Source organism: Gallus gallus, chromosome 14 (assembly GCF_016699485.2).
Source record: "Gallus gallus isolate bGalGal1 chromosome 14, bGalGal1.mat.broiler.GRCg7b, whole genome shotgun sequence".
Lineage (NCBI taxonomy): Eukaryota > Metazoa > Chordata > Aves > Galliformes > Phasianidae > Gallus > Gallus gallus.
Genome location: NC_052545.1, coordinates 6,931,158 through 6,947,823, shown reverse-complemented (window position 1 = coordinate 6,947,823; position 16,666 = coordinate 6,931,158). Strand labels below are relative to the sequence as shown.

Sequence of the window (16,666 nt, the reverse complement as noted above, 5' to 3'; positions counted from 1 at the left end):
AACACGAGGCCAGGCCGGGTCCGCCAACAGCTTTGGTTTTATGCAGCCACGCAGCGCGTTCGGCCCTAGGCCAGGCCCACCCCCTGTCCCCCCAACGCGCACGTCATGAGGGAAAATCGGCCCACAACGCGGGAGGGAACGCCGGTGTGGAAGCAGAGGCGGGCCGCACGGCGCGGGCTCCGCACAGCAGGGCCGCGATGCGGGCAGCAGCGGCCGGATTCGGGCAGCACGGGGCGGGGGAGGGCACGGCCGAGGCCAGGAGCCGTCGCGGTGCTAAGGGCCCCGCCTCCCTCAAGGCAAACAGCGACATCTGGGCCTAAAGAAGTTCAGCTGCCCCACAGCTCTGCTCCTGGGAAGCCGGTCACCTCTCCCACCTCGCTGACAGGCTGCGCGCCGTGCCTGAAGGCCAGCTTGTACTTTAGGCGGACGGGATCCTGGGAGAGAAGAAAGCAGAGTGGGGCACGTCAGAGCTGCAGCCTCCTGGGCCTCCTTCCATCGCATCCCTCACAGCCCTGCTGCACTGAATCACCCTCTGGAAGGCTTCTGCAGGGCCCAGATGGTAACATAAGAGCCATAGGAGGGGAGACCTGTACAGGCCCCACAGCGCATGCTTAGAAATCCAGGCCTGGCCACCCCCCCCCCCCTCAGTGATGGGATTCTTCTTTACATCCATTTTTTGACCAATAATTATTTATCAGTGCAACAAAGGTGACACACATGGTCACACCATTAGCTGCTGACAGCTGCAGGGTGTCTCCTGGGTGCCATCCCAGCAGGTGGACAAGCACAACCGTGCAGGCCACTGCAGTCACTGTCCATTCAATCCTGAAAAGCTGTCGCAGTGGAAAAAATGTCCTCCAGCACAACCCATTGTGTCTCCCTCCCACACGTCTCCTTGCAGACAGCACTGCCCCTGCCCTTCACAACAATACATTATGGCCACATTCAGTGACACACTGCAGAACCACTGCCACATACCTTGTGCGGATTGGCAAGCAGCAGGACCTGAGACACCACTGCTGGGGGAAGCAGCGGGCTGAAGGCTGGGAGCTCAGTACCGGATGCTGGTTGCAACTTTATTTTCATGGTCTGAAAGTGAAAGCAAAAGGAAATCTTTCGGGTCCACGTTGAAAAAGAGCTGGGAGTACTAACCAGCTCCACAGTTTGGCAGAGAAGTCAGCCTCCATCAAAAGGACGTTCCTAAATAGGCAATTCTATGCTGCACATACGCAAGTACAACGAGTGCTTCAACAGGAGTTTAAAGCAGCATGTCTGGAGCCCTACTCCTTTCTCCCAAGGCCGGGGATCTATTCTGGGAAAGAGGCACCTGAGCCACAGGTACTACCGTACAACTGGTTTACAGTTTGGGAAAATGAGCCACGCAATTTTCAATATTGAAAGAAAAATCCTAAGCATGAAATGGCAAACCTTCTCAAGATGTTTCTGAGTAGTCCCACTCCATTTTATTCATCATAGGCTTTTTACCTTTGGGACTGCAGCCTGGAACACAATGTCCTTAATTGGCTGAGCTGAGGTGCTCAGCATGGAGAGAACCATCACCAGCACATCTGGTCGGCCAGGAGCTGGGTCTCTGGAGAAGTGCAGCATAGCTTTGAAACCATCCCTCTCATACACTGTAAGTGGACAGATACTACCTGCCGGAGACAAAAGGAAAATAAGAAACAAAGCATGGATTTCCCCTATCTTCTGAGGGGAAAACAGTGAAGGTAGGCTAAGAACAGCAAAAAGGAAAAATTCATAGAAACTTTTACTCGCTCTAGCAAACTCGTAGGCCAAGCAGTGGACAATGCTGGCCTATGATTCACATTTCACCTCCAAAGTACGCAGAAGAATCTATGTCATGAGATATAAGGTGACTAGCAGCTGAGATTTTAACTGTCAACAAGATGAGCTACAAATCCAAGACATACAATGGGAAAAGCAAAAATATAACACTTCAGCAACTTACAGGACTTAGCCTCTTATTACCAGGGATAAATCCACAGCTGGCCATCACCATTCAGCCTTTCCAGAATCTGCTAAATCCTTAACTTGAGGGACTGAAGTCAGAAGACAGTTCTGCCTTAGGACCCGTAAGTATCTCTTAAGCCTCTGGAGAAGTACTGCTTGAAGTTTCACAGAAGATGCCAGGGTCAAAGAGTTTAGAAGCACACTAAAAAGATTAGCCAGGGCATGAAACTTCTGACTACTGAGCAGGACATTTCCATGGTATCATTCCTAGCTCTTGCTCAAATTCTCAGATATATTAAATCCTTCATAGCATAGCCAGTTTTCTCCAGCTGACCCTCACAGCATGAAGCTACTTTGGCTTGCTTGCTCCCCTGCAAAAATCACAGAAGAGCTGGGGCACAGAAATCATTGCACTTACTCGGTGTAATTGAAATTAAAGGGACAAAAAGGTTTGCTAGAGAAGCATCATTGGAAGCTGGATGCAAAGAGGCAGCAGGCTTCAGCTCGTAGCCTAGGCTGGAGAATGAAGGATCTGCCATTGAGCTATTTGGAAGATCTGGAAAGGGCAATTTCATTGGTGATAAACCCCTGGAAAGAAAAGCATGTAGAAAGCTTATATTAACTGGGGAGAGTACATGGTATATACCATCCTCTGCTGAGTCTGTATTTGTGTTCCCAGTCCCTCATCCCTCTTAGGTACAAAGTACAAGCTTACTCTGTGTTCCTAGGAAGTCTGAAAAAGGTCTCTACTTTGTAAGAAAGACACTGCTGTTTCAGCATTCACTAAGGCAGAGTCTTGTTTCTGTTACTGTCATGAAATTTTGTTATGCAGGCTCTCTGGAATTCTGTCATTGAGATTAAAGTAAGTTCTAGCTCAGAGTCAATGCAAAAGGCTAGGAATCTGCAGAAACACTTCTTGGTCTATGTTCTGGCAGACTGGATAAATTGGATAAGGTTATCATAATGGTCACCTGCTCTGAAGACCTGTGGATGATAAACCTGTTAGGCTCCTAATGAATGCCAGGAAACTATCTTGTCAAAGCCTGAAAAAAAGCTGGAGAAAAGAGATCTGACTTGGATGTTTTTGCTCTTTTAGCTCAAGAACACCTTGCTGCTAAGCCATGGGATTTGTTCCACCAAGTTTCTGACCCTGTGAAGGTCCAGATGTACAATTATTCAGAATTAGAATTAATAGGTGCACAGCTGCTGCTTTAAGAGCCAGTGCACTGATGGACAACTTGCCATCATTACCCAGTTGTAGCTAAAAGGTTTTTCCAAACCTCACTGTTGTAAAAACAGTATTTCTCCTCTCCAAAGTCAGACTGTACTGCACAGAGCTTGCTTACAAGGGTAATGTCTGGGTCCTGGGAGGTGGAGAGAGCTGATCGAGGCCACGAAATTCATTCTTCTCTAGGCAGCTGTCTTCCCAGCTTTCCTCCAGTTCCAATGGTTCAAAAGCACTTACATTTTTACTATATCCATTGTGTACAGCAGCCTGGAAAAGAGGCACTTCTAGTTCACGCTGCAGATCACCAGGAAAATAAGCAAGTAAGTAAATAAATGAAACCTGTTCCACTGAAAATAATTTTTTAAAATACATTTAAGATTAATTAAAGTAGAAATAAATTTGAGTTATCTGGTTGCAAACTGCAACCCGTACATTCATTGCACTGCAGGACATTTCCCTTCAGAGTAGAGGGGTGTAAAAAAAATAAAAGAAATAGGCTGCTGTAGAAAGATGGGATATCAAGAATCCTATCTGATGTTTGTCCTTTGTGTTTTATGGACTACTATAGCTGAGGATCACTCACCTCTGATAAGGCAAAGTCAGGCGGTGGTTGCTGTAAAACCAGAGAGTCGCTGAGATCTAAGAAAGATACCAAAAGGCACAGATCAGTTACAGAAAACAACTGTTTTCCACAGGTTCCTCCCTCATTGTATAACAGCAGTTTGCCTTTAACATCATTAAAGCAACTACACCCCTAACAACTTCCCCTAGCTAAAGGGCCTACTTTAAGAGGAGCACTGGAGTCAAAGTTCTAAATTTATTAAGTACTACAAACCCGAGTAATAAGGCTAACACTGTACTGAATTGTACATACAAACCTAATGACTTCAGCTCCTCCTCCAGCAGACAAGCAGAGGTGGTGCTGCTGTGTCGGGAGGCAGAGGTGATGTCTGAAAACTGGTCTGCAGGAGGCTGGGACATGGCCTCCAGCTCAGAGAAGTCAATCAGTGTATAGCTCTTCATGCGTCTTGGGGGTGTCCGATGTGCTTTGGAAAGAGCAGGAACAGTTAAAGAGAGATCTCCTGAAAGCAACAGTGTGCAAATGGCTAAAGGTACATGCTAAAGGACTCAGGTGAAGAGCTCCAGGAACATTCTCATTCAACCACACTAAAAGAAAATAGCTATGTAATAGTTTTCGTGTGCTGAAGGGTTTTGCCCACATCTGTTCTCTGAGAAGCGGTTCCCTTCCAGACTCTGCTCACCCATGAAATGCAGGAAGCAGAGCTGTCGTGGAGCGCTGTGGGGTCCTTTACCTGGTGCATCAGAGGAGCTGCTGGCTGAACATCCTTCCCCACCGCCCTCATGACTGCCTACAGTCTGCCTGTACCGCCCCAGTGCCTGTGTGAGCCTGTCATTGGCCTGCAGCAGCTCAGCTGGAAAAGAAGAGAGCAGCAGTTATTTAACTTTGGGCTCCAAGTGAAAATTAATAGCTTCTTTGGGGGAAAAGAGTAATTCTGTGCCACTTCCCAGACACAGTTTTATCATTCCAAGCAGAAAGCTTAGGTAGCAAATCCCTAAGCATTCATTCTTTAAGGAAAGGAATACTTCACTTTGGAAATGAAGTTAAATGAACACAAATGCAAAGAGTTCCAAGGACAGCATTGGCTCTCACCTAAAGCCTCATCATCATCGACTGTCTCACTGGCCAGGCGGAAGAGCAGTGGCCTGAGCTTCTCACAGCGCTGGAACAGGTTCTGGGGAAAGAAACATTTCATGTCATTGCTCAGAAGATCCTGGACACTCTCAACATTTTCCTATGTCCCTGTGACCACCTGTAAGTGATGCTACCTCTAGAACAGCAAGCTGTATGTTCTACTTTGGTCCAGGGCATCAGTGCTGCATGCTGCTGCACTCTTACACCACAGTGACCTGGAAGCACAGACACTGGAATAAAGTGGTATCGCTGGTACCTGCTCAGCAATCACATCTCCTCCATGCATACGGGTGTAAAATGAGTCAGTGTTAAACTTTCCAATTAAAAAGTATCCAGAAGTGAATGGATAAATCACAGTAGTCAGAGGAAAGCGTTAGGACCAGTTGCTAATACCATCGGAAAAGACAAAGCCTATCACAGCTCTCTTCTCAGCATTTTGGAAGTAGGCATAGTGGAAACCATTTTTTTTTTCCATCTGAAAGTACAGTCTCTGCCACAGCCCTCCTAAACGAAGCTAACTCCAAACTCTCAGTCACACGTAAGCACAGGAAAAGTGCTTCCCTACCAAAATGACAAGTTTTGTGGTCAGTAGTTTTGAAGCAGACCAGACTCTGATCCAGAAAAAGAGAATCACAGTAACCACAGTACAAGTCAAAGATCCAATAGTTTTGAGCTTCCCCGATCACATCTCCTCACGCCCACCTAACCATGACTGGGCTAAGGGAATTCCCATGTGTTACTCCGCTGCTGGAGGAAGGATCACTTCCCCATAAGATACCAGAAGAAGAGCAGCTGATCTGAACAGAAAGTAGAACTGGCACAGCAAGACAGTTCCAACCCAACTTCATTACTCAGATGAGAGGGACTGTCATTCATTAAGTATGCTGGAAGTTATTCCTGCTGTGATAATGCTCTTCCCTTGCAGAAATGGAGTACAGCTTGCTGCCAGTTGAATCCCATTGTCCCAGGCCCTTCCAGCCACAGCCAAAAGAACCTCTCATCTAGGAAAAAAAGAACACCTACCTGGAGCGTTTCATAGTCAGATTTGGGTAATTCCTGTCTCTTGTAACTTTCCAGCAATTCATCCATTCGTTTAACATTCTCAGAAACTTCGCTGATTGTATTCACTCGTCTGGACACCTTAGCTGACTTTTCTTGTTCCTTTGAAAAATGAAATAAAAGTAGGTGATGACTTGGCTAATACAGCCAGAGAGCGAGCTTGTCTGGGTCACTCTTGATCACTCTTGGTGGGGGGCAGCTTCCTATAAATATGTCACTGCAGACAAAGTATTTAGAGTTTTAAACAGAGGCGGGCTGACCTTTCAGATGGGAAATGAGGACCAGACACGCAGTGCCTAGAGGAGAAAGGCAGTTCATGATGGCAGACATTCTGGATATCATATATAGAGCCCACAGTCACTGCCAGGTCCCCTGCCATCCCTCCTTCTGACCCGAGGGGCTATGGCTCCCACAGACACCCACCTCCTTGATCATGCTCTTGATCAACCGGTTGGCAGCCTGCAGGTCCTCAGCATGGGTACTCTTCAACAGCCTTGCTAGGAGCTATGAGGGGAAACCATTGGAGAGCAGTCAGCAGCATTCCCCAGGCACTGTACACCCCACAGGCACACCCCCTAACAGAGCAGTGCTCAGGGACACCCACTGTCAGCAGCTCAGTGCAGACAGCCGAGAACAATGACTTTCTGGCATCAGAAGCATGAGAAAAAGGGGGAGGCTGGCCAAGCCCAGGGCAGCACAGAGCAGTGCAGTAACACAGCATGGGGCAGCAGAACTGTTGCAGGGCCCAGAGAGCCTTCCTGCAGAAATGCAAAGAGAAACTGACTATTTCTGTAAAAATGTTTCACTTTTGATCAAGCAATGCTTTCTGATGAAATATCACAGTATTCTCCACCTACTGTTCAGCAGAAGCATCAGTATTGCTCTGAAGCTGCACAGCATATATCTGCATGTGCTCTCAGCAGTAAAAATCAGAGGGGTAGCAGGGAGGAAAGCCTTAAGGTTTACCTTGGATTTCTCTTCATCAGTGTCAAAGATGGAGTTCTGAGGTCTTGGAGAAGGGGGAGGTAAGATTTTGTCTTCTGGCAATTTGGGGTCTTCTTTTACAATCCCTAGAATGATAAACAGTATTGGTTCAGTGGTGCCTGAGCTGCCACAACACAATGCTCAGCAGCATGCTGGTTCTGCACCCAGCTGTGCACCCATGCCCAGCATGCACAGAATGGCATCCCAGGGCAAAGAGCCCCTGAATGTGCTCTGTACCTTTTCCACCACACCCCAGGGGTGAGCACTGTAAGAACAGCAGCCACAAGGCTGGAATGGCTCAATACAACCATTGTTAGGTAAATCTCTTTACACAGTTACGGGCATCCCCAAGCAGCCCAGGGCCTTGGAAGCAGCCTTTGTCCTTTCTCCCTCACACAAAGTCTTACAGAAAAAGCTGAGTCACAAAAGCAAAGAGGACAGAGAAGTGTGAGCTGAAGCCACGTGACCTCAAAGTTAAGAAGGAAACTGAAATAACAGAACTGAACCTTGTTTCTTCAACATCTGATAAGCATCCCGGATTTTAACTTCCTGAGGAAACCAAACTGTCCAACTGAATATTATTTCAGTCACTCTGGACTTGACTTTTTCTGAAGACCAGGTTCCATAGTACTGGGGAAGAACAAAAAAAAATAAGAAAAATAGATCAAAACTGAAGAATTTGCACCATACATGGCATGCAGGTCTGGCCCCAAGTTGCTCACATGCAGAGATCAAACAGCAAATGGACTCCCAGCACATACACAGTGCTGTCAGCTGTGTTTCTTGCAATACATGAAACAGCGCACACAGCACTGGCTGTAAATAAAGGCAATGCTATTGCACGTGTGTCAACGTCATCAATACTGCATGACAATCAACATGAAACCATTTCAAAGACTCTCTGATCAGTTGCTACAACTGAAACCAGAAGTTGTTTTTTAGCTCTTTTAGTGAAAACAGCCCCGTGCTTTACTCCAGCTGACCGTGCTCTACCAGCACAGCCCAAGCTCGGCTACCTTCCATGTAAAGAAGCAGTGAGGAGAGCAGGAGTTCAATTATTACTTTCTTTACAGGGAAATTCACATCCACTCCTTATGCTCAGAGGCACAGAACAGGAATTCTGCTCTACTTCTACGTGCCGTGCATTCTAAGCTTTCCCATCCAGGCTGAAACACGCAGCACGTCCCCTCGCCGCGCGTTGGGCAGTCACAGCCACCCACCTTTGGGGACAGCACTTTAATCAGCTCATTCAGAAACCGGAACTTTGCGATTTCATTGTGAAATCTCTCACCGCAGTTATTCACACATGTCTCCAACACCTGCAGAAAGGGAACCAGTAAGAAAGCAGAGCTGTACACACATGGCTTAGGGAATGTGTAAAGACTTCGTTACTACAATGTTACATCTGAGGCCTTTCTGGCACTGCCTGCACACAGGCACACATACTACAGAAGCTGCACAGCAAAAGTATCTTTTCTTCATCCAACCTTCTCAAGGAAGGTGCTTAAGACCACTGTGCTGTCCTCCCCTGGATTCACAACTTCTGGAACCGCCGACCCTGAGGCGATAGCACAGCCACGACAGCTGGAGCTGTGATCCACGGCAGAACACCACAGAAAGGAGCCAAAGAATTTATTCCCTCTGTTTTTCCCCGGTTTCTACATTCATTGTGTAACCAACAGTGGGGCATACAGCCACGGGAAAAAGAAATGGGGGGACATCAGGAAGAAAAAGAAGCGGCAGCCTTACTGCCCCAAGCCCGCAGATCATCGCTGCCTCTCCTCACACGTGGCCAAAAGCACTTACTGTCAGCGCATGGAGAGCTTCCACCTCCTGGGGCGACTGTATCTTGTGCGCCAGCAGCCGTGCTGCCAGCGGTGGGCTGGGGAGCAACAGAAGCAGGTCAGTCAGCGCCCGAGATCCCGAGAGAACCCAGCGCTGCTAATTGCGCCCTGCGGGGGAAGAGCGGTCGCCCGAGCCGAGCGCTACGCCCCCCGCAGCCCATCCGCCCGTTCGGGCCCCGCACCCGGCGCTGCGGGAAGGGCTGCGGGCTGAGCAGGGCCGCCGCTCTCCTTACCCCTCCGCGTCCGCGTTCAGCTGCGCGCAGAACTGCTGGATGCATTCCCAGTTCTCCTCGGGGACACCTGGGTCGGTGGCTTCGTCTTACGCGGGGGAGAAAAGAAAAGGTTTCGGTGTGAGATCGCGGGGCGCGGGCTGGGAGCGGCTCAACACTGGCCGCTCCGCTCGGGGCCTTTTCGTGAAAGGCAGAAATGGAAGGCAAGCGGCGGGCAGGAAGCGATCACCATCGACATCTGCGTAAAAACGCAGCGCTGAGCCCCCCTCGAAGAGCCCCAGGTGGGAGCGGAGCGCTCAGCCCCGGCAGCGCGGCGTCCCCGTAGCGCGGAGCCGCGGAACGCTCCCAGCACAGCCCGGCCCGCACCGTCGCGCCCGCAGCCGCCGCCCCCCGCCCCGCCGTTCCAGCGACTCCCCGCCCGCCCTCAGGCGCACGGCGGTCGCAGCGCTGCCCGCACCCCCTCCCCGCCCGCACTCACTGAGCCACCGCTGCAGCTGCTCCGCGCCGGCCATGGGCTCCCGCTGCGTCCCGCGCCGCCGCCCCGCCCGCTCCCGGGGCCGCCCAGGAAGCGCTCCTCGCAGCGCAGCGCAGGCCGCCCGCCGCCCCCCCCAACCCGCACAGACAGCGCACAGAAAGGTGGTTTTGGTGACAGTTGTCACCAGAGCGATTTAACACTTAAAGCCCGGCCCTCCGATTGGCTGAGTTCCACATTTCAGCTGAACCACGCACACGGCAGCGAGTTTAAGTCCTTTCTCCACAGCAGCAGGTAGCAGCTGCTCACCCCCCACCCCCCTTACACTGCTCTGGTGCTGGCCAGGCTCCTCTAGCTGTAGGGCAGTGCCTGGAGCAAGGTGGGCAGCTGGCACAGCACTGCCTTCCAACTGCGAGCATGAACTGCTGATAGAAGTCTCTGGATCCCAGGCGGAACGCTTGGCTATTTCCACAGGGTGACAGCACAAGGACAGACCTCCCTCTGTATGCAGTTCCTCTCCCACACAGACTGCCTCAAGCTGAGTGTACAGACACAGACACCTGCGTGGCCCAAAGCCCAGCACATCTGATTGGAGATAATCACAGCGTCACCAAGAAGTCCGGCTCTGTGCCGTGGGTCTCACATTAGCTGGATAGCACTTTGCTGATCCTTCCACACACTTCTCTGGGGCCCAATGTCACCATCATCTCAGCAACGCTCGGTCCATGCTGAAAGCACAGAAGAAGTCATTGTACAGATGGAAACTTACACTTTCCAGTACAAAAGTCTGTCCCACCAGGCAGGAAGTGATGAAGTGACAAGCTATCAGATTGCTGTTACACCAAGGGCAGGGGTTTTGTTAGCAATCTCAAAGCAAGATTTAGCTTTTTCTTCCTGAAGTAAAGCAGTCAATCTGAACCAAGAACAACAAGCCAGAGCCTAAGCCAGAAGCAGGCTGTGAAGAATTCCTCCTCTAAAACCTGGGTTTCAACTTTGTTCAGCAGATGAACGCAGAGCACAGCACAGGAGAGCCTCATTGGCATCAAACTCACAGGGTTGCTAACGCCCTCTACAGCCGGTCCAGAAGTTTTGCTAACTTTAGGTTTGCAAGCAGCATATCCGTGCCTTAAAAGCACCTTCCTGGAACTGTCAGAACAGCCCTTTCTTCCAGAGCTGCTTTATGTCAGTACTTTCACTCCTAACAGCAACTGACGTCAATTCTTGTCATAAGTCCAACCCCAATGCTGGTATCTCGATAGCACAGAAAGATGCTGGTTAAAAACCACACACAACCAGAAGGCTCCAGCAACCAGAACTGTTTCTTACCTGCTGCCCACTGAGAGCCAGGCGGAGGAGCTTCATCATGCTGCTGTACTTGGTCTCTCTGGTCTGCTTCTGGAGACTTCTGAGGTCTTTGTTCAACTCCTCGATGGTCCAAACAGCTGCTGGCTTTGTCATAAGCCTTTAGGAAATGAGTAATTCACATTTCTGAATAAATACAATTTTGAGAGATGCAGGAGCCATTGCTGGCAGCATCAGATGTAGACAGCAGTACTATTATCTCCACAGGACAGACAGGATTCTGACATTTAAATTGCCATCACCTGGATTCAGTTACCACTCAGCTGTGACAAATGACTGGAGGCAATCAGCTTTGCAGACAGCTGAAAATAACAGTTAATCTTGCAGCTATTGCCACCCCAGCTTCTCTCTGAGGTGTTCAGGGCTCATTTTCATCAAAAGCTTTGACCTGGTATACACAATCTGAACAGGAAAAGAGATTGACACAGCATCCCTCCCAGCTGCAAGGCACAGAGCAACAGAGGAACCTGCAAGGCAGCAATGAAACATGCTGGCAAAACCCCAGAGAGTTGCTTGGTACAGAAGAAAGGACCTAGCAAAGGTTGGACAGACGGTCTGCCATCCCAGTGATGCTTCTGACTGGAGAGAAATGCAGACTGCTAGCTGGGGGCCAAGAAATGAGAACCAGAGAATCACCCCAGGGATGAGTGCTTTGGAAGCAATTAATTCTGCTGGGCATAGACTGCGCTCATTCCAGAGACCCAGCAGACTTGTGATAAGTCTACATACATGCTGACCAAACCACCTTGTCCTTCTCTCAGATGCTGCAACAAGCAAAAGTACAGCAGATCAGGCAGCACAGGAGAGCTCTTGCTTTCCTTCATCAGCATTATGTAGGTACACAAACTTATTGTGCCCAGTGCTTTACAAAGCACAGACATGACAATTCTTGCTTAAGAGCCTCAATGTGATACTTCCTGCTGGTAAGCAGCCTTTCAGTTAAGTACCTACAGAACCTCTTAGCAGTTATTAACTGCAGCATGTTCTGAAGTGAAGCAAAAAATACATAAAAACCATGAGCATGTCCCATACGAATACAGCAGCCAAGCAGCAATGCCGTGGGTGTGTACAGAGCTGCAAGGAGACACTTACCCTAGGACTAGTTTTCCTATTTCATCTACTTCTGCAGAAATCATCTGTAGCTGCTCTCGGGACACCGAGGGCCTAACCCACAAGTAGGAATAGTTGTCCGACACCAGGTCCTTCAGATGGCTTATGTGGCCCTGGGGAGAGAAAGCAGAGCTGGCAAGACCAGGGGTGACAGTGGCAGTTTGGGGAGGGAAGAATTCCTTCTCTCTGTGCTTCACAAACAGCTGAAGAGGATCCCAGCACACTGCTGCCTCGCGCTTTGAGCCTGCTTAGAAGAAACATGAACTGCTGACATTTTGGCTGCTGTTTTCACACCCGTAACTGCCTGGTGTGCACGGAGATACAAAAGCAGCCTGAAGGGTTTGGTACCAGTCCTGCACAGCACACACACAGCTGACTCACTCTGTCCCTGGAAGTGGCTTGCCACACTCAGCTGCTGCCTCTCACGAGATGCGTAGGGAGTCACATGGGCAGCCCACAGCAAAACCTCTGCTGACAGATGGGGTCTCTGCCTGCCTTTACAGAGGCGCTTTACTCCCCTCAAGGAATTCCTCAGATCCTAAAGTAGCATCCAAGAGGCAGACTGGGAAACTGTTGGATTCACCCTCTTTCCCAGCACTGGCAAAAGACACAGCATCTCCTATCCCCTCTAGAGCCTGCACTCTGCCAATGACCTGAGACCAGGGCTCCACATGCCCAGGTGCCATTAGTTTAACCATCAAGAGCTTCATCCATCTCTGCTAAGCAGTTGCTTTGACCTTGCTTCCAAAGCACAGAACAGTAGCAACACAAGCAGCTTTACACTGCCCAATTAGCAAAAACCAGGTGTGAGCTGCCTGGCAGTATGAGGAGTCTGCTCAGTAGAGACCTTTGCACATCCCATGCTGGATCATGAGGCAAAGCACAGCACAAAAGCCTTCAACTCTCATCTAGACACAGCCACAGCCGATCTGATCCTGCAATACTAATAGTATTTCCATGGCTGAGACACAGTCTCCCTCTACCAAAGGAGCTCTCTGCCAGCTCAAAGAGCCAATGAGGTTTCAACCCTGCAAAGATTGCCAAGATAGTCAGCAAGCCCATTCCTACAGGCCAGCCAACCACACCATTGTATTTTGGCAGTAAGTGTGCACACCTGAACTGGCAGTTACAGCCCCTCGCTGTTGGCAGGCAGCAGAGCTCAGGTCAAAGCAATGCCCAGAACTCAGCTGAGTCTTCACCCACAAAACCATGCGTGCCCACGCTCCAGCCCTCCACAAGAAGGTAACACCATTTTATCACTTCTCATACTTTTCTCAGCAGGAGGACTTGCTCCACGTACTCCTTTTCCAGAACCTCTTTATCCACTTCTTGATCCCCATAGACGTCCTCCACCAGCAACTGCAGCTCTTGAATTAGCTTCTGCCGTAGCCCTTCATTCTCAATATGGCGAGTGAGGTGCATCCTGGACAAAGAGAAACTGTTCTGGGTTTTGTTCACTCTAATCATCTCCATCTCATTTATCAGTTAAAACTAGAACAGTTGGAAAGGCAACGTTAGACCTTGGACAGACATCCTACAAAGTATTAAGTGTTAGATCTACCACTGATATTTCTACCTGTTGAATTCTGGGAGTTTCTCAAGATCCAGTAATGCAGAATGGGTTGTAATTCTGCCTATTTCAAACTGCGAGATCAGCTCCTCCAAAGTCCTCCCCATCTGTTTCTCTGCAAAACAATTCAGCAAGGTTTTGACATGCATTCACTCCCCCGCAGAAAGCTGGAGTCACTGCTTTTCATTAGAAAAGGCAAGATCAGTGCTAGTACAGCAGCACAGCCGAGGGAACAGTGAGAAAGAAGGGTTGCTTTCAGTGCTAGGAGGAGCAGGGACATAGCCTGGCAAACAAGAGGTAACTTCTGGCAGGCATGCACAGGACTCTGCCCCTTCTGTAAAACAGACTGATAACAAAGAACTAAACCTGGGACATTCTGCTTCGCTCTATTTCACCCCTTGGTGAAACACCCCTTGCATCACTCAGCCCAATAGAAACAGTACTTGGCCAGGCGGCTTCCCTGCCCAGTGAAGGATTCATTTCCAAGCAGAGTTCCTGAAACATTAATGCGATACTCACAGCCAAAACAACAAAAGGAATAGTTGACTCAACTACTCACGGTCTTTCAGGTCAAACAAGAAATGTGAAACATGTAATACGTGACACTGCAATTATTAACCAGAGAACACAAGTTTTCCCAGGGCTTTGCAGACAGCTTAATCCCTCTGAGAGGAAGGTTGTCCCAGGTGGGAACACATTAAGCACCACTCAATTTGAATGACCGCATAGAGGCAGAAAGATTCCCACCACCCAGTCCTGCACAGGAGCTCTGCAGAAGCCGAGGTGGCATTTCAGTGACAGAGGCCCACTCAGACCGCTTGCCTGACATCCACCTCCTTTCAAACACTGCTAATCTTCTAGAATGCTAAAATAAACCCAGCCCTCTCCCTAAAGTCAGCCCCAATGGTTCCTACCAAGCGCCAAGCCTGCTCTCATTACCTGCAAACCCAGAGCCGCAGTTGGTTATCATGTCCAGCAGAGCCTCGGGTAGGTAGCCCTCCTGGGCAAAGCGCTCCAGGAAGATGTCCCCCTGCCTCTTGGACAGCTTACTGCCATCCTTGTTCAGAAGCAGTGGAAGGTGCCCAAACTGCGGGGGATCCCAGCCAAAGGCTTTGTAGAGGAGGAGGTGCTTGGATGTTGAAGTAAGCCACTCAGTCCCACGCAGGACGTGGCTGATGCCCATATGGTGGTCATCCACCACGTTGGCCAGGTGGTACGTGGGGAAGCCATCTGCCTTGAGGATCACCGGGTCACCCTCCACCTCCGCCACCTCGTGCTTGTTCCAGCCATAGACCAGGTCCTGGAAGGGCTCCACACCCCGCTCCAGTCGAAAGCGCACGACCCAGTCCAGGCCCTGTGCCAGCTTCTCAGCCACCTCCTTGGGTGTCAGGTGCCGGCACCGGTTGTCATATCTTTGAGAAAGGAGAATGGAGGTGTCGGGTCAATATAGGCCAACCCCACCAACACATTTCAGATTCCCAGAACTCTACATGGACTCATGACTTTAAGCTGTCATCTGCCCACTGTGTATCTACGCAACCCCTCCATCTTCACACATCACTTCCCTAAGCCCCTAAGGACATGAAGGCCACCCTGCTGCCACACACTTCACCCCGCATTTGGGAGCAAGTGGCACAGGGGGGACAGCCTCGTACCGCGGGGTCTGCTGGTTGCGCAGGGCCTCCTTCCTCAGCAGCTCCAGGCGCTGTGGGGTGCAGAAGCAGCGGTATGCAGCGCCACGGTCCAGCAGTGCTTCGCTGGCAGCCCTGTAGAGGTCGAGCCTGAGGGACTGCTGGTAGGGGCCGAAGGGACCACCACGCCGAGGGCTCTCATCAGGGGGAATGCCTGGAAGAGCCACACAGTGGGCCTAGAAAGGGTTCCAAAATCCCCTTTCAGCTGTGGAACTCAGAAAAAAAAAAAGCATGGAAGCAGACACCTCCAGATCTCTTCTGGCAAGCACTGGTACATAAAGAACGTACCAACATACAGCAAGGTCTGAGTGCCTCTGGTCTTTCTGTGAGGTTTCCCACACACAGGCCCTGTCACAGCTGTGTTGTGCCACTACCACAGGTGGAGCCTGTGTGTCAGACAGCGCAGACCAACCTGACGGCCAGTCCTACACAGCTCAGCGCTACCTTATCATAGAAGCGCATAATGGTTTGAGTTGGAAGGGACCTCTAAAGGCTGTCTGGTCCCACTCCCTGCACTGAGCAGAGACACCCACAGCTCCATCAGTGCTCAGAGCCCCATCCAGCCTGACTGTGGGTGTGTGCAGGGATGGGGCACCGCCACCTCTCTGGGCACCCTGTGCCACTGCCTCACTGCCCTTACTTTAAGCAACTTTTCCCTTATACCTAATCTAAACCTCACTTCTAGTTTGAAACCAAACACAAAGTCTTCCTGGTGCAGAAACAATAGCTGTGTCATTACATTTTAACAGATTAATCACAGCTGAAACACTGCATACTTTGCTGCCCTGCAAAACACCCCGGTTCTCTCACTGCCCATCCCCAGGCAGAGGCTCTGGTGGCGGCGGCACTGGACTCGCTGCCTCGGGGGTTACCTGCCCAGTGCAGCATGTCCTCTATGCTCTCGGCGGCCCCGGCCACCACCCGGCCTTGGTCTGTGTCCTCCACTCTCAGTACGAAGGTCCCCCGCTGCTGTTTGGCAAAGACGTAATTGTACAGCGCGGTGCGAAGGCCGCCCAGGTGCAGGAAACCTATAACCGTGTGCAAGGCACAGAAGAGCGCAGTGACTGGAGAGAAAGCGAACGGGGCGCCTCCCGCAGCCCCGACCCGAACCCAGCAGTGCCCACAGCCGCCGGGCCAGGGCCGCCTACAGGCTGAACGAGACCGCTACCTGTAGGACTGGGCCCAAAGCGGACCCGCAGCCCCGACGCGGCCGCACCGCACACCTCTCTAAGCATCCCCGCCATGCCGCCACGCTATTTCCGCCCGCCGCGCTCAGCCAATCCCCGCGCTCAGCCAATCCCCGCGCCCGCCGGCGCTGGGGGGCGGAGCTTCGCGCCCGTGGGCGGTGCCCTCAGCGCCGGGCGAGCGCGACGGCGGCGGCCGAGGCCGCCCGGGGGCGGGATCGAAGGAGGAGATCCGATTGGTGGGCGG

The 16,666-nt window shown here is 50.8% G+C and overlaps 2 protein-coding genes across 5 annotated transcripts; both read right to left on the bottom strand.

The window, feature by feature from the left end:
• Positions 1-19: 19 nt before the first annotated feature.
• GGA2 (golgi associated, gamma adaptin ear containing, ARF binding protein 2) lies at positions 20-9,577 on the bottom strand. 3 transcript variants are annotated; one of them, XM_004945270.5, is made up of 17 exons: positions 9,509-9,577; positions 9,034-9,118; positions 8,763-8,838; positions 8,177-8,275; positions 7,463-7,586; positions 6,939-7,042; positions 6,396-6,476; positions 5,937-6,074; positions 4,872-4,953; positions 4,513-4,632; positions 4,078-4,245; positions 3,783-3,838; positions 3,318-3,493; positions 2,390-2,559; positions 1,486-1,655; positions 979-1,089; positions 20-434 (listed from the first exon to the last, which is right to left on the bottom strand). In XM_004945270.5, the coding sequence occupies exons 1-17, from the start codon at positions 9,540-9,542 to the stop codon at positions 327-329; spliced, it is 1,902 nt and encodes a 633-aa protein (XP_004945327.1). In that variant the 5' UTR covers positions 9,543-9,577; the 3' UTR covers positions 20-326. The 3 variants fall into 3 exon arrangements, 2 of the variants coding, with proteins under 2 accessions (XP_004945327.1, XP_414878.2); XM_414878.7 differs by having other exon boundaries at positions 3,318-3,466; XR_005839806.2 differs by lacking the exons at positions 20-434; positions 979-1,089 and having other exon boundaries at positions 1,515-1,655; positions 1,970-2,559.
• Positions 9,578-9,667: 90 nt separating this feature from the next.
• Positions 9,668-16,487, bottom strand: EARS2 (glutamyl-tRNA synthetase 2, mitochondrial). Of its 2 annotated transcripts, none has more exons than NM_001031467.2 (9): positions 16,404-16,487; positions 16,108-16,263; positions 15,200-15,389; positions 14,484-14,956; positions 13,551-13,659; positions 13,244-13,397; positions 11,957-12,087; positions 10,829-10,964; positions 9,668-10,230 (listed from the first exon to the last, which is right to left on the bottom strand). In NM_001031467.2, the coding sequence occupies exons 1-9, from the start codon at positions 16,477-16,479 to the stop codon at positions 10,147-10,149; spliced, it is 1,509 nt and encodes a 502-aa protein (NP_001026638.1). In that variant the 5' UTR covers positions 16,480-16,487; the 3' UTR covers positions 9,668-10,146. The 2 variants fall into 2 exon arrangements, with proteins under 2 accessions (NP_001026638.1, XP_040503369.1); XM_040647435.2 differs by having other exon boundaries at positions 16,459-16,487.
• Between the last annotated feature and the right edge of the window lie 179 nt (positions 16,488-16,666).